General features: G+C 40.5%; 1 protein-coding gene across 20 annotated transcripts in view; it reads left to right on the top strand.

Moving 5' to 3' along the window:
• The window catches only part of rap1gapa (RAP1 GTPase activating protein a), a 343,293-nt gene extending 328,286 nt beyond the window's left edge, over positions 1-15,007 (top strand). For 18 of the 20 annotated variants that reach the window (XM_069918270.1, XM_069918269.1, XM_069918287.1 and 15 more), the window contains 2 exons: positions 273-376; positions 13,896-15,007. In XM_069918270.1, the coding sequence (XP_069774371.1) occupies positions 273-376; positions 13,896-13,985 (194 nt within the window). In that variant the 3' untranslated portion in view covers positions 13,986-15,007. Of the gene's footprint in view, positions 1-272; positions 377-4,885; positions 4,928-8,880; positions 8,990-13,895 lie in introns of those variants that run through there. The other 2 variants (XM_069918272.1, XM_069918274.1) reach the window with 2 other exon arrangements.
• The last annotated feature ends 333 nt before the right edge of the window (positions 15,008-15,340 follow it).

The following is a 15,340-nucleotide window of genomic DNA, read 5'->3' on the forward strand; positions in this document are numbered from 1 at the left end:
ACGCTGCCCTACAACCAAGAGAAGTCATTGCTTCAAGATCTTCTTTTCTATGATCACTTCAAACTCAGGCAAGTTATCTACAACAATGTAGTTCCTTTGACTTCTATTCTGTAGAAGAACAAACCACCAATTTACAGATCCTCTTGACCACTGGTTTAAGGCATTGGGTTTCTCTCTGGGACCGAGATAACTTTCTTGTCTGTTTGCTCATGTTTCTTTCCTTCTTTCTTCCCATGTTTGGTGACTCACACAAAACATCCTGGTGTCTGCAGGTGGATCTCGCACTCTACTCCTCGATGCTAACAAGAGCAGTGAGTTACCCTTACCTGAGATCAAAATTAAGCTGGAGAAGTCTGAACCACACAAAGTCAGCCAGGTAAGACGATGATGACTGCATTTGCATTCCGTGCTGGTTCGAGTTTAATTCCTCAATGTGGAGCTTCGTGCATGTCTATTGTGGAATCCTAGACAAGAGTTTGTAACCTTTGCTATCACTAGTTTATTCAAAATTGGTTGAAGCTTTAAGTTTATTTCACAGAAGTACTTGCAAGTTCTTTTTAAAACGTTATTTACAACATTATAGGAGCTGATTCCAGCCATTTAAACCTGTGCTGCCCAATTACACCCAGATTAACCTATAGCCCCATACATTTTGGAGGGTGGGAGGAAACCAGAGCCCCCATGTAGACATGGGGAGAACTTACAAACTCCTTACAGACAGCACAGGATTCTAATCCGGTCCCGATTGCTGGCACGATGAAAGTACGAAAGTAAAGTACAGTCACACAAATGATTTTTCCTGAGAATGGATGTTCAATGGAGCTGGTGTCCATTACACTGGTAGTACACAGGCTGCCAGATTGGAAATGAGCCTGCCATTAAATCGCCCATACCTCTCAGCCTCCCAACATGACATCGTCCCTGAAAATAATGGATGATCAGTTCTCAAAATTGAGACTGAATGTTTTCTAAATCTTCACATAAAGATGTGCAAATTATTTTCACATCTAGATCCTGGAAAACAGAGCAATCCACTCCAGTTCATTTTCAGTATCGAGAATGTAATTTGCAATCTTATGGAGAATTTCTGGTGTGTAGAATGCAATATGCAGAACAATGCTGCGGGTAAGTGCATGGGAGTGAGATCATTTGATGACTTTTCGGAGGCCTGGCATGACACAAAGGGATGAATAGTCTCCAACTTTGATTGCATGAAGACCCTCAACCCCAACGACCCGGGCCACCCTGCCGACAACACGACTGGGGAATTGACCGACAGAGCAGTCGCACCCGACGAGCCCGCTGGCGACACCACTCCAGCGACCCCAATCCTGGCACCACGGTGGTCACGCCGGATGGTCAGACCTTGACAGTCCTTGTCCTACCCCTTCCTTTCATTCTCTCCCTCGAATTTATTTTTTTTTTTCCAGGGTCAGTTCTCCAAGAACGGGTGAATGTGATAGTACAGATCTATCACCAATGTACATAGTGTATATAGTTACTGTATCTAGACTGTGCTTACAGCAATTGGCTGAGAGCTAAGCCACGCCTATTGTCTGGGCCTTAAAGGGTTGTGTCCCTAGCCAGGTCGGATCATTCCGGACTGGTCGGCCACCTGTGAAGAGCTCCTAAAAGCCTTGGTTTGGATCAACAAAAAAAAAAGAAGAAATAATTCTATTTTTTTTTGTAAAAACGCAGAGATGCTGGAAGAGCTCAGCTGGTCTTGCAGCATTCGGGCCTGAGCCCTTCTTCAATATCCTTACCTCTCATGGACGCTGTGAGAACGGCTGAGTTGGTGTTTTTACTACAATCACAGTATCTCACTCTATGTATTCGGGGCTCTTTTAAAGGGACACCCTATTCATTATAAATGTTGAATTCTAAAATACCATCCCAAAGCAGCATCCACGCTCCAGATAATTGCTTGGTTTGTTTCTCCCTTTCCTAAACCAGTTATCAGTCAGCCCAGTTCAAAGCAGTGAGCAAATCTGGGACTGCAATCGTGGGGTCAGTCACCCAGGGTCAATGACTTCCTGCGTTTTATTGTGAGATGTTATCACGTGAAGACAGAATATACATTCAGCAACTGAGGGGCAAAACAAGAGTAAGCCATTTGGGTCCATTAAGTCTGCTCCTGCAGTCATTCACCAGTTAATAATTCCAGGGAACTGGATATCAGGCAGGGCTGCTTACAACATTCAACTTTCAAACAAACCATGTATTTTTCATGCATTTTCATGTTCAGTATCAACCACTCACTCCTCTGTACAAAGTTGAAATCTAAGGATTAAGCCTGGAGATCATTTGTGAAGGATGTACATTTGTTCTGCTAGGAATGGCACTGTTAGGTGTCACGTTCATTAAATGGATGAAGTTACCATGCGTTTGGCAACACAAGTCCATGTATGGTTATTGGCATTGATCACAATCTGGTGGTGTTCATCTGAATTTTTAGTTGTAATGTGTTGTCTGGTTGTTTCATTCACTCAATGCAGTAAGTGAGGAAGAAAGGGTGATGGAGAAATTCATGCATTCGGCTCAGTTTAAGCAGCTCTGTGTGGAGTATTGGAAAACTCAAATTCAGCTTAAACTGGAGTCACAAGAACTTGTAGCAACAGGTTGATGCATCAGGTGTATGGAATAATGTTGATGTCCATTCTGAAGATTTTGATGCAGGATAATTACACAAAATGGGTCCAGACCAGTCAAAGACTGGGCACAACCATGGTGGTTCGTTTGTCACTCAGCAATGTTCTCCAGCACAGGACAGGAGAATCTAAGTGGCTGCATTGGATCAATGGAAGCAAGACTCGGATGTCATTGGGTTAGCCACACTGATGGTTAATCCCTGTGGGAAGTGATCCTCTTTCAGCCAAAGTCCATCAGCTTGTGCAGGCTCATAGGACAGGCATCTAGAGGCATCCTGCTCCTTAGCCTTCACGCTGGGGTTGGCTTGGTTTCCAGAGGTGCATAAAATGTTTGTCAGCAGGCAGCTGGTGCACTTTCCAAAATGGCGAATGGGAATCTCCCATGGCTTAGCTCAGGAGAATCAAGATATGTGACAGCTCGTTAGACACCTCCCACCCTTCATTAGAACTTCAGACTATACTGCCTTGATTGTGTTGAACTTTTCTCATCATTCACCTGTTCCTGATGTTCGGCTGCACCTGGTACCTCTCTCCCACTGTCTCTGAATGTGACCAGTCCATAATCTGTCCAGGGATTGAGTGAATTTTAAACAATTCTGATTCAGCATTACTTGACGAACTGCTGGAACTGCTTTTGTCACCCATCTTCTCCAATTAGCAGACCAAGTTTATTTCTCCACTGGGTTTTAGTGTGGTGTAGTGGCAAAGTTGCTCAACTGGTTCTGGATAACTAATCAAACTCACCACAGCAACAAAGGAACTTGAATTCACATCATTAAACAAACCTATAATTAGAACCAGCATCCGTTTCCTCAAAACTATCTGGTTGTCGTTAAAGCCCATTCTATTAAAACTGTTGTCCTTCAGGGAAGAAGGTCTGGCCCCCCTTACCCAGTCGAGCCTCTTATACTCTATGTAGAATGATGATTCTCTACCAGTGGGTCATGGCCCACTGTTGGGCAGCAGAGTGTTTCCATGTGGGCCTTTAAAAATGTTAAATAAAATACTTTAAATTTGATAAGGATGTGTTTCTTACAGAGCTGCCTTTGACTTGAAAATATTGCTCAGTCATTGCCTCTCATGGGCCATGGCAGGTTAGGCTGGAAGCCAGGTGGACCTTAGACTAAGAAAGATTGAGAATCACTTCTTTAGAACATCAATGTGGTCAACTTTAATTGGTTGCCAGGCCAGAGTAATGGGGAATGGACAACAAATAAGGGCACAGTCAGTGATGTGAACATCACTTAAACAGCAAAAATGGAAGAAAAGTTAGTTCTGTTGGTTCAGAACCTCACGATCATTAGTGTGGCCACACTTGTCTTGCCATTCTCCTTATCCAGCACCCCAGTGGGCCCAACATTCCAGAGATTGAGTGCAGAAAGGGGACTGTGAGGAGAAGGTGTGGGAGAAGTATGGGTGAGTATATAGATGAAGAGGAATGCCAGTCAGGACTCCATGGTAGGTGAGAGGATTTTCCCACTGCTCATTTGGATCAAACATCCAAAATTAAGTTGGACAGGTGAATGAAAGAATAATTGGAGGAAAGTGTAAACTGGTCCTTGCGAGAATGAGCTCACTGCAGGAAGTGACAGGTGCATTCAAGGACCACAGTTAACTTAAATTTTATTTACAACACGGAGAAGCCATTGAAACCTTGCTGTCCAATTTCACCTAATTAACATCAACCCTAAATGGTTTTGGTGGGTGGAAGGAAACCAGAGCACCAGGGAAACCCATGCAGGTCATGTACAAACTCCTTGTGGACAGCTCCAGATTCTAACCCACAATGCTGCCACTGTAATAATGTGGCACTGACTGTGCTAAGATATGGAGAGATTTGGATAGATGTCCGCAGCTGTACTGGGTGTAAAACAGTTTAAATGCTTTCATTTTGTTAGGAATTTTTAATTACTTTAGGCAGAAACCAATATCACATCAGATTCAAAATGTCTCTTGAATGTTTCTGAGTGGGATAATGAGAAGCTTCTATGGCTATGAGAGAGGTACCATTGTTAAGCACAGAAACAGTTATTTAAGAGACAATCTCCTGTGATTCCATTGGAATCCATGTCTTGCCAAGACTCCATCCTGACGGAACGACTGTGCAGAAGTTTATCACGGTACATTTACTTATTATTCAATTACAAATAATTGAACAATTTTAAAGATTTCGGGAAATGGAATTAATGGTTCCTTTACACTAAACTTAGATGTATTTCAATGTAACTTTCTTGCAGCAAGATCTGGAGAAATAAATATTGCAGCAGTTTAATTGAAAGGTGAGTTTGAAACAGGTATAAACGGCTTGAAATTGTGTAAACTAACATGTCTAATTAATTTGTGTTTCTTATCATGTGCTTGTCTGCCTGTCTGAAGTGTTTTGTGCTGTCTGCTTTGACTGTTGTCAGTCTGTCAGTTGCACCTGAGATCTTGGTGTATGTGATGTTTGCATGACAAAATAAGGTGACGAGGAGCTGCGACCAGGCACCTTTCAGGGCCCAGCTTGAGTTCAGTCAGTCAGTGTGCAATCATTAATCTGATGAGATTAAACGAGTGGGCTATTGACAACAATCTGCCCTGTGTCGTGGTTCTTCGTCTCCCCTGGGTACTGGGGCAAGACCAAAGAGCATGCATTGGTGATGAGGATTCAGGATGTGCACCCTTCTGCATCACAGCCTTGAGGTTGAGTACATTACTGCAGGCCCTCTTGTGTTTGCATCCCCCGACCCCCCCCCCCCCCACCACCTCACTCCACCAGAGACCCAATTAGTCCAACATCCCACAGATCTCTGCAACCCGTTCTCCATGGAATGTAACACATCACAATGAGAAAAGTTGATAACCATGCTGAGCTTGTCCACACACAGATAAATTAATTATGAACAGCCACTTTTTATGTAACATTATCTCAGACAATAATTACAATACTGCACAATCTTTCTATATCTCCCAAGGGTGCTGAATGATAAAAGGGAACATTATAAAAAATTCAGATTCATGAATGATTCCTCACTCATTAAAGAGAAGATGTTCAATAATTAAAACCTACAATTAATATTTTGACTTCAGTTCATCATTTTGGAAAATTACTGTTCCAGACTTGATTCATACTTTAAAGTGTTGCTTCCACTAACATTTCAGAGAAATTTCCATGAGGTGGAAATTGCAATTGTGCTACAACATTCCTCCAGCAATATCTTGACAGGTTTGGTAGAGAATTCATTGAACGGCAAATTAAAATGTACTTTGAAATAAATACGGAATCAGTGAAAGATAAGTTTATACTATGGGACGCAATGAAAGTGTTCATCAGAGGGCAAATAATAAGTTATGTAACTAAGATGAAGAAGGACTACAATCGGGAAACAGAACAGTTGGAAAGGGAAATAACAAATATAGAAAAAGAATTAGCAATAAAGGAAGATACAACTAAAAGAAGAGAATTGGCAGATAAAAAAATAAAATATGAAACACTACAAACATATAAGGTGGAGAAGAACATAATGAAGACAAAACAGAAATATTATGAGCTAGGAGAAAAAACGCACAAAATTCTAGCATGGCAGCTTAAGACAGAACAAACTAAAAGAATGGTATAGGCATTAAGGAAAAAGGACAAGCAAATTACATATAATCCAATGGAGATCAATGAAAACTTCAGGGAATTCTACGAGCAACTATATCAAATTGAAAACGAAGGGAAAGAAGACAAAATAGATGAATTTCTAACTAAAATTGAACTACCGAAATTACAAACAGAGGAGCAAAATAAATTAATAAAACCATTTGAAATAGAAGAATTACAGGAGATATTAAAAAAAACTACCGAAAAATAAAATACCAGGAGAGGATGGATTCCCAATAGAATTCTATAGAACATTTAAAGACTTATTAATTCCTCCTCTTCTGGAAGTAACCAACCAGATTGATAAAACTCAAAGCATACCAGATTCATGCAAAACAGCAATAATTACAGTAATACCAAGGACAGGGAAAGATCCACTTGCACCAGCATCATATAGACCAATATCTTTACTTAACACAGATTATAAGATAATAGCTAAACTATTAGCAAACAGATTAGCTGACTATGTACCAAAAATAGTAAATCTAGACCAAACTGGATTTATTAAAAAAAGACAAACAACAGACAATATCTGTAAATTTATTAACTTAATTCATGCAGTAGAAGGAAATAAAACTCCAACAGTAGAAATTGCTTTAGATGCAGAGAAGGCCTTTGACAGGGTAGAATGGAATTATTTATTCAAAGTACTACAAAAATTCAGCCTACCAGAGCAATATATTAATTGGATTAAAGCATTATATAAGGGACCATTGGCGAAAGTGACAGTAAATGGATATATATCAAAACAATTTAACTTAAGTAGATCAACAAGGCAGGGATGTCCACTATCTCCCTCACTGTTCGCGTTAGCTATAGAACCACTAGCAGAACTGATAAGAACAGAAAATAAAATAAGAGGGATAAAAAAGAGAAGGAATATAAAATCAGTCTATTTGCAGATGACGTTATAATATACTTAACAGAACCAGAAATATCAATAAAAGAATTACATAGGAAATTGAAGGAATATGGAGAAGTATCGGGGTACAAGATCAATGCAAATAAAAGTGAAGCAATGCCAATGAATAATGCGGATTTCACAAAGTTTAAGAAAGAATCACCATTTAGATGGCAAACACAAGCAATGCGATACCTAGATATACAACTAAATAAAAATCTTGGCCATCTATATAAACTAAATTATCATCCATTAATGAAAAAATTACAAGACAACTTAGAGCATTGGAAAGATTAGGAAGGATAAATTGTATTAAAATGAACATTTTCCCAAGGATACAATACCTATTTCAGTCATTACCAATTCACCTAACTGAGAAATTCTTCAAGGAGCTAAAGAAAATAATAAGGAAATTCTTATGGAAAGGGGGGAAACCGAGGATAGCACTAGATAAATTAACAGAATGGTACAAACAAGGAGGCTTACAACTACCAAACTTTAAGAATTATTATAGAGCCGCACAATTAAGATACATACCAGATTTTTATCAAACAAGGGAAAAACCAGATTGGACCAGATTAGAACTAGATAAAATAGGGGAGAAGATACCTGAACATATACTATATAAATGGGATGAAAAATTGGTGCAACGTAGGAATTCACCGGTATTGCATCACCTGCTCAACATTTGGAAGAAGATTCACGTAGAAAGGAATAAAACAAATTACCAACTACCAAAACAAACATTGACACAAAATCAACTAATCCCTTTCACAATAGATAACAGTGATTCGGGGAGGGGGATGGTAGTGTAGTGGGCCGAATCGCTGCGGTGTACTCACCCGAGAAGATGGTATGGGCCCTCCGAAGTCTTGGGGCAGAAACACGAGCTGTCAGGATGCTTCACGGGCTTCCGACCTGGAAGTGATGTAAAAGAGGGCACATCGCGTGATTAAAGTCATTCTACTGACAGTTGTGAGGAATGTGCGTTTATTTGGTGGCTACAACAGCCTATTAGTGTGCACACCTAAAAACTGGAGGTATCTTGTACTGTGACGTCAATCTCCTGAGGTGCAGGTGATGCTGCTCTTCTGATTGGCTCTAGTTAATCTTCTCCTTCTGTTCAATGATGCTGCTTTCAGCATCTCTCAGATATTGGATCATACCTACAAACAGCTTTGGTCATCATGAGTTTTAGAAAGGAGAGCAGCTGGACAGGGGACAGAGAACAATCCAAGAGAGGTGAAGGTATTATAGGGGGAAACATCAACAGATGAGTCTCTTTCTGATGAGGGCTTTTTTAAAAATAATAAAAATAGACGCAGAGGGAATATTTCCAGTTCTGAACAGAGCAATAAGAGGCCAACAATCTGGAATCGTTCCTGAGGTTTAACAGGAAAGTCAGAAAACATCAGGCAGCAAATAGCCAGACACACTCCATTCCATCATCTGTAAATTCCCCTTTGGAAATTTCACACAAATTCTAGATAAAAGACAACTGCAGCTAACTTGGTTCCAGAGGAGGAGACATTGGTAGGAAAATGCTGATGGGTCCACTCAGGGTTGCCTTATTCACTAACAGCAGTGGGACAGAGGGGAGCCCAAGCCACATAAAGACTGCCATTAATCTCATCTCGGTGGACAATCTTTTGTGAACAAAATAGCTGTAAACTAAATCTTATTTCAACTGCTGTTGTCATTTCTAGATTTCTAAAAATCTGTAAGCAGGCAGAGTGATCAGATTCCAGGTGTTACCATTATCTGCGATTCCCAGGGTAAGAACCGTGGAGTGGATTCAATGCTGTTTCAAAGGAAGGTGCAGTGCTGCCACCCAGTGGCTGACATACTAATGGCAGGCAGACTTCCCAACATTGCTGCAAACGTGGCTTACATGTCCACAACGTGAATGTCCTTGCATAGGACACTGCAGCACAGGTACAGGCCCTTCGTCCCACACTGTCTGTACTGACAACAGTGCTAATTGTTTTTCTTTTTAAACAACTAGATTTATTAACTAAACCAAACAGCACTAACAACAGAACACACACAGACAGGACCTTATGTGGAGGTATCCATCTTGAATCTACCATCTCAGACTCCTGCTAGTGGTAACACTCTATCACTACATCCCCTTTCCTTGAAATGTTTAATCTAACATGGCCCACTAATACGATATTCTTTCTATTTAAAGTTCAACGCAACCGTAACGAGAACATCAGCAGCACTGACTTTTTTTTTAAAAGTGTGCAGTCTGTCAGGTGCTTTGACAACTTATGTGGATCTTCTTAACACAGACGCCATGTTGGCTCTGCTGGTCCACTACTGTCTAGTACTGGTGGTGGTTCCTCTGTTGCTGTGCAGGCTGGATCTTCTGCATCTGTCTCTTCTACAGTGTCTCTTGCGTTTTCAGCAGGCTCTTTTGACACCTCCTCAGTAATTGACCATCTTCTGTTCTGACAGTGTAGGATCTTAGATGTACTTCCTCCAGAACAGTGACCTTTTGTCCCAAATGTTGGAATCTGAGTCTCACTGTGCCACGTTGAACCAGTGGCCCTAAGCTTCTCGCTGACTTGTCATAGTTAGCTTTTAGTCACCGGTATTGCATCACCTGCTCAACATTTGGAAGAAGATTCATGTAGAAAGGAATAAAACAAATTACCAACTACCAAAACAAACATTGACACAAAATCAACTAATCCCTTTCACAATAGATAACCTTTCCTTCAGAGAATGGGAGAGAAAAGGGATCAAAAGAATAGAAAAGTGTTTTTCGGGAAATAAATTATTATCCTTTGAACAAATGAAGGATAAATATAATATAACTCACGATACAATGTTTGCATACCACCAACTGAAAACCTACTTGAAGGACAAATTGGGAAATAGTCTGAGGTTACCAGAAGGAAGCAATTTTGAATATGTGATTACAGACACAATGATAATTTAAAAATTTGTAACAAACATGTACAAACTGCAAGAGAAGGAGAATGAGGAAACAAAAGGTAAACCTAAACAAAAATGGGAACAAGATCTAAACATAAAGATAAAGAATGAAACATGGGAAAAGCTATGCTCCGGAACTATGAGAAATACAATAAACACGAGGTTACGCATGATACAATATAACTAGATACACAGGCTATACATCACACCTCAAAAGTTAAATAAATGGGACCCAACAGTATCAGACAGATGTTTTCGCTGTAAAAAGAAACGGGAACAACAATTCATGCAATTTGGACATGTGAGAAAGTGAAAAAATTTTGGGAAAATCTAAACCAAATATTAAACAAAATCACAAAAAGCAATATACCAAAAAACCCAGAGATCTTCCTCCTAAGTAATATAAGAAATAAAGAATTTGGACTCGATTTGGATGGAGCACAAAAAAGATTTGTTAGGATAGCCCTAGCTGTAGCAACAAAATGTATTATGTCAACCTGGAAATTAGAAGATAACTTGAGAATACAACAATGGTACATAGAAATGAACCATTAGCCAAATTAGTAAAAATACTGAGGAGGAGGAATTCCTTGAATGTTTACGGGACGGTTATCTAGACCAATATGTCGAGGAACAAACTCGGGAGCAGGCCATTTTAGATTGGGTATTATGCAATGATAAGGGGCTAATCAACAATCAGACAGAGAGTTGGGATAAATGGCTCATTTTCTGAGTGGCAGGCGGTGACAAGTGGGGTGCCACAGGGATCTGTACTGGGACCCCAGCTGTTTACAATTTACATTAATGATCTGGATGAGGGGATTGGATGTAATATCTCCAAATTTGCAGATGACACTAAGCTAGGAGGGGTTGTGTGCACGGAAGAGGGGGGTCAGGAAGCTCCAGTGTGATTTGGATAAATTGAGGGACTGGGCAGATACATGGCAAATGCACTACAATGTGGATAAATGTGAGGTTATCCACTTTGGTAATACAAACCAGAGGGCAGATTACTATTTGAATGGCAATAGATTAAGAGATGCGGAAGTGCAGAGAGACCTAGGGGTACTTGTACATCAGTCTCTGAAGGCGAGCATGCAGGTACAGCAGGCGGTTAAAAAGGCAAATGGTATGTTGGCCTTCATATCAAGAGGGTTTGAGTATAGGAACAAGGATACCTTACTGCAGCTGTACAGGGCCTTGGTGAGACCCCACCTGGAGTATTGTGTGCAGTTTTGGGAGTGCAAAGGCGATTCACCAGGCTGATACCTGGAATGGCAGGAATGACTTATGAGGAAAGATTGCGCAAATTGGGATTGTACTCGCTGGAGTTTAGAAGATTGAGAGGGGATCTCATAGAGACATATAAAATTCTGGCAGGACTGGACAGAATGGATGCAGATGGGATGTTTCCAATGGTGGGAAAATCCAGAGCCCGGGGCCATGGTTTGAGGATAATAGGCAAACCATTTAGGACCGAGATGAGGAGGAATTTCTTTACCCAGAGGGTGGTGAATCTGTGGAATTCATTGCCACAGAGGGCAGTAGAGGCAGGTTCATTAAATATATTTAAGAGGGAATTAGATATATTTCTTCAGTATAAGGGTATTAAAGGTTGCGGAGAGAAGGCGGGGACGGGGTACTGAACTTTAAGATCAGCCATGATCTCGTTGAATGGAGGAGCAGGCTCGAAGGGTCGAATGACCTACTCCTGCTCCTATCTTCTATGTTTCTATATAATTTAAGAAATAACATCACAATATTCGAACAAATATGGGAGCCATACATGAAACACAATAGAGAAATCCTACCATGGACTTCCACCACCTAAAATGACAGAAGGAGAAGACAACGAAAAGAACTGACTCAGTAAAATTTCTTGTTTATTTTTATTAATGACAACATTGTTTAACGGGTTTAATGTATCTTATAGATTGAACTTCAAATAAATGGGGAAGGGGGAAAAAGGGGGAGAAAATGACACTGTATATATTCAAGAGAAAAAATGTATGTATCTTGGTCAATATGGTTTATAGTGTGAAAAATAAAAAAAATTTTTAAAAAAGCAATCAGCCAACATATATGTTAATACCCCACAGTAAGATCACGGTAGACAGCCTGTGCCTTTTTCCCAGGGTGGGAGCAGCAAACACCAGAGGATATCTGTACAAAGTGAAGGGAGGGAAGTTTAGGGGAGACATCAGGTTTTTTTTTTATATAAACACAGAGAGTTGCGGGTACCTGGAATGCCTTGTTAGGGGTGGAACATTAGGGGCATTAAAGAGACTCTGAGACAGGCAGATGGATGAAAGAAAAATAGAGGGTTGTGAGGTTTGATGGGTTTTAGGTATATTTTTAACCAGCACAGCATCGTTGGCTGAAGGGCCTGTGCTGTAATGTTATTTCTCCCATGTTGGTTCCTCAAGGTAATGATCTAGGCCCCCCCCATTCTCTATTGGGTGCGGGGGCACGGCGCATTTAAATTTTCCCCTCATGTAACAAATATATTTTCTGGATTTTTTTTATGTAGTCGGTAGAAATAAGGAAAAAAACAAAACAACTGCTCCACAGGGAAGGGGTCCATAAATTGGGGAGGGGGCATAGCCGCGAAAAGGTTGAGAAGGGCTAATCGAGAGAAACATCTGAAACACAACCCATGAGTTTATTTCCCATACAAATACAGCAAATGTGATTTGTCCAGAGTACCTGTAGATTAATGACTTTCTGTATCCACCTTGATACCTCGAATTCCTGGAGTTAATCCATCAGCATAACTTCTTTTTGATGACCTTGAACATTGACCAACCATTTCTGCATTCTCCTGGGATGTTCTAATTCTACTTCATGTCCAGCCAAGCCAAGATCTTGCCAGTACACTGAACTCCTTGCGGAATATTCGTGTGACTACACCTCTTTTTAACGCTGGAACGTTCGGCTTTTTATCATTGCTGTAGAAATGTTTCAGTAATCCCCATGATATTGAGCTATTAATTCATTTACCTTGGAGCAGATGCTGTGCAAATTCAGACACGGTGCCTTTAGTTTTGCCATTTTAACAATATTCTGCATTTTGCCCTCCTCCAGTGACTTTGTTTTTAATGTATTGTTTAATTTACTCTCCCACCTTCCCATTGGCTTTGCTTCTCTCCTTCATGAAGTGCCTTAAAGAATCCCATTGCCCTGGTGAGCAAATTTAAACCCTCAAATTTAAACAGCACTCCCCCCTCCCTGACAAGAGTCTGGGATCCCTCATGTGGCACAAGGAGATGCTGCTCTTCTCTCCGCCAAGACGCACTGTCACCTGTCACCCTCATTAACAACCTCTGACAGAGGCGGAAGGATCTCAGGCCACTCCCACCATTTTGTCATTCTGTTCATCAGCAGTTGGAATCCAACACCATGCCCACATCTCTGAAGCCTGAACATCAAGCCCACACAAACCACACGCAGGAACTAAAACCACAAGAGGAAAAAGAGTTTGCTCTTACTTTCTCAGCACCACACCCAGAGCGTCCAAGGCAAGGTTTGAAATTCTGGACTGGCATTGGGAGTTAGACCCTCCCCTGCACAGTCCGAACTAGGAGTGAGCTTTTAAAACCATTAAATCTCTCCTTGCAAAAGACAAAGACCCAGACCATTAAACCAGAAGAAACATCAACGTGTCCTCTTAATAAATGAGGAGGGTTCCAACGTGCCACAGCATTTCACCAGATGGACTCAACTTGTGTGTTGTGGCCTGATGCTGGGAATAATCTGCAAATGTCTTTGATTTTTACAGAATCACCAAAAGAGACACAAGTTGATGGAATTGAGGAAATTATTTATCAGCAGTGAAGGTGAAGACCCTTCTCTAAAGGAAACCATCTGAAACCAGGATTATAAACATGGAGAGTTTATTCCAAATTTACAAATATGCTATTCTTGAACTGCATTGCACTTTGATTAATGGAGATTCAGTTTTAACTGCCTCTGTGTGGAAACTGTTATTGATCATCTGTGTCTGTGTGTGTGTTTGTGTTGTTATTGTCACTGGATAATGTCTCAAAGCACAAGCAGTAAAGTTAGTGAAGCACTGTCGAGAACCTTTAAAACACTACATTAGGCTCTATTTATGGAGGTTGTTCCTGTGTTTGGATTTTATTGTTGCAAAAACTAGCTCAATATTACTGCTGAATGAAAAATCTGTAAATAAGCTTTTGTAAATAATGCAGAATAAAAAATCATAAATATTACAATCAAAAACTATGATCTTGTTTCTCAGTTGTTCATTAATTTTGAGCCATTTGTCCCCAGAACTAGGAACTGTCTCTGGCCAGGAAGACAGTATTCCCCTTTGAAGGATTAGACACTGGCACAACATTTGGGAAACTTATGAGTCCCAATTATCTTTCAGTCCCTTCTGTGTCAGTGAGCTGCCTCCCTTCCTCATAGCTGATAGTGAGATTTTTGCCATCCAGTTGTTTAACTGAATCAACTCTTGATGGAATGCTTCCTCTGAGCGATCTTTGCTGATGTCCAAACATTTCTCTGGAATTATTTCATCTGATGGAGTTCCACTGACAGACATTGTGGTAACAGTGGAAGTACAAGATGGCTGGACTCACACCACAACTCCCCATGGTCATAAAGGCAAAGTGACCAAGTTGATGCTTGGTTAAATGCATATGTATCACTGCAAGTTCATTATAAATCTTTTAATTATCATTGTGTCTGTAATCACATATTCAAACAATTTAAACCATGAAGCACATCCTCCAGCACGTGGGCTATATCCCTCCATCCCCTGCCTCTCATCATTTCTGCTTTGTAATGATCTATTGTTTGGCAAAAAAGCTCCCCATTTCTCAGGGAAACAATTAGTTTAAATAAATGTCACAGTGATTAATGCCATGGTGTTGCATAGTCTTTATGTGAATGCTGTGAAACTTGCTTGCTTACCTTCAAGGAAAGCAAAATAATGTACATGCTGGAATTCTGAAATAAAAACCATCCAAAGTGCCAGCATTTGACCACATTGTTGCATTCCTGATGCAGCCTGAAGTTAGACTGGTGATGTCAAGGATTTTGTTATATTTCTCATGCTTGGAAGAGAGAATGAATTTTGCGAACATATTGACACAGGGCTCCTCGCAAGCAGGTTATCCAACATTACTCGTATCACATGCAGCGCCCTGTAGGGGGAAACCAAGATTTATACTGTTTGAAATTTTATCTTCATATGTG

Source organism: Narcine bancroftii, chromosome 2, assembly GCF_036971445.1.
Source record: "Narcine bancroftii isolate sNarBan1 chromosome 2, sNarBan1.hap1, whole genome shotgun sequence".
Classification (NCBI taxonomy): Eukaryota; Metazoa; Chordata; class Chondrichthyes; order Torpediniformes; family Narcinidae; genus Narcine; species Narcine bancroftii.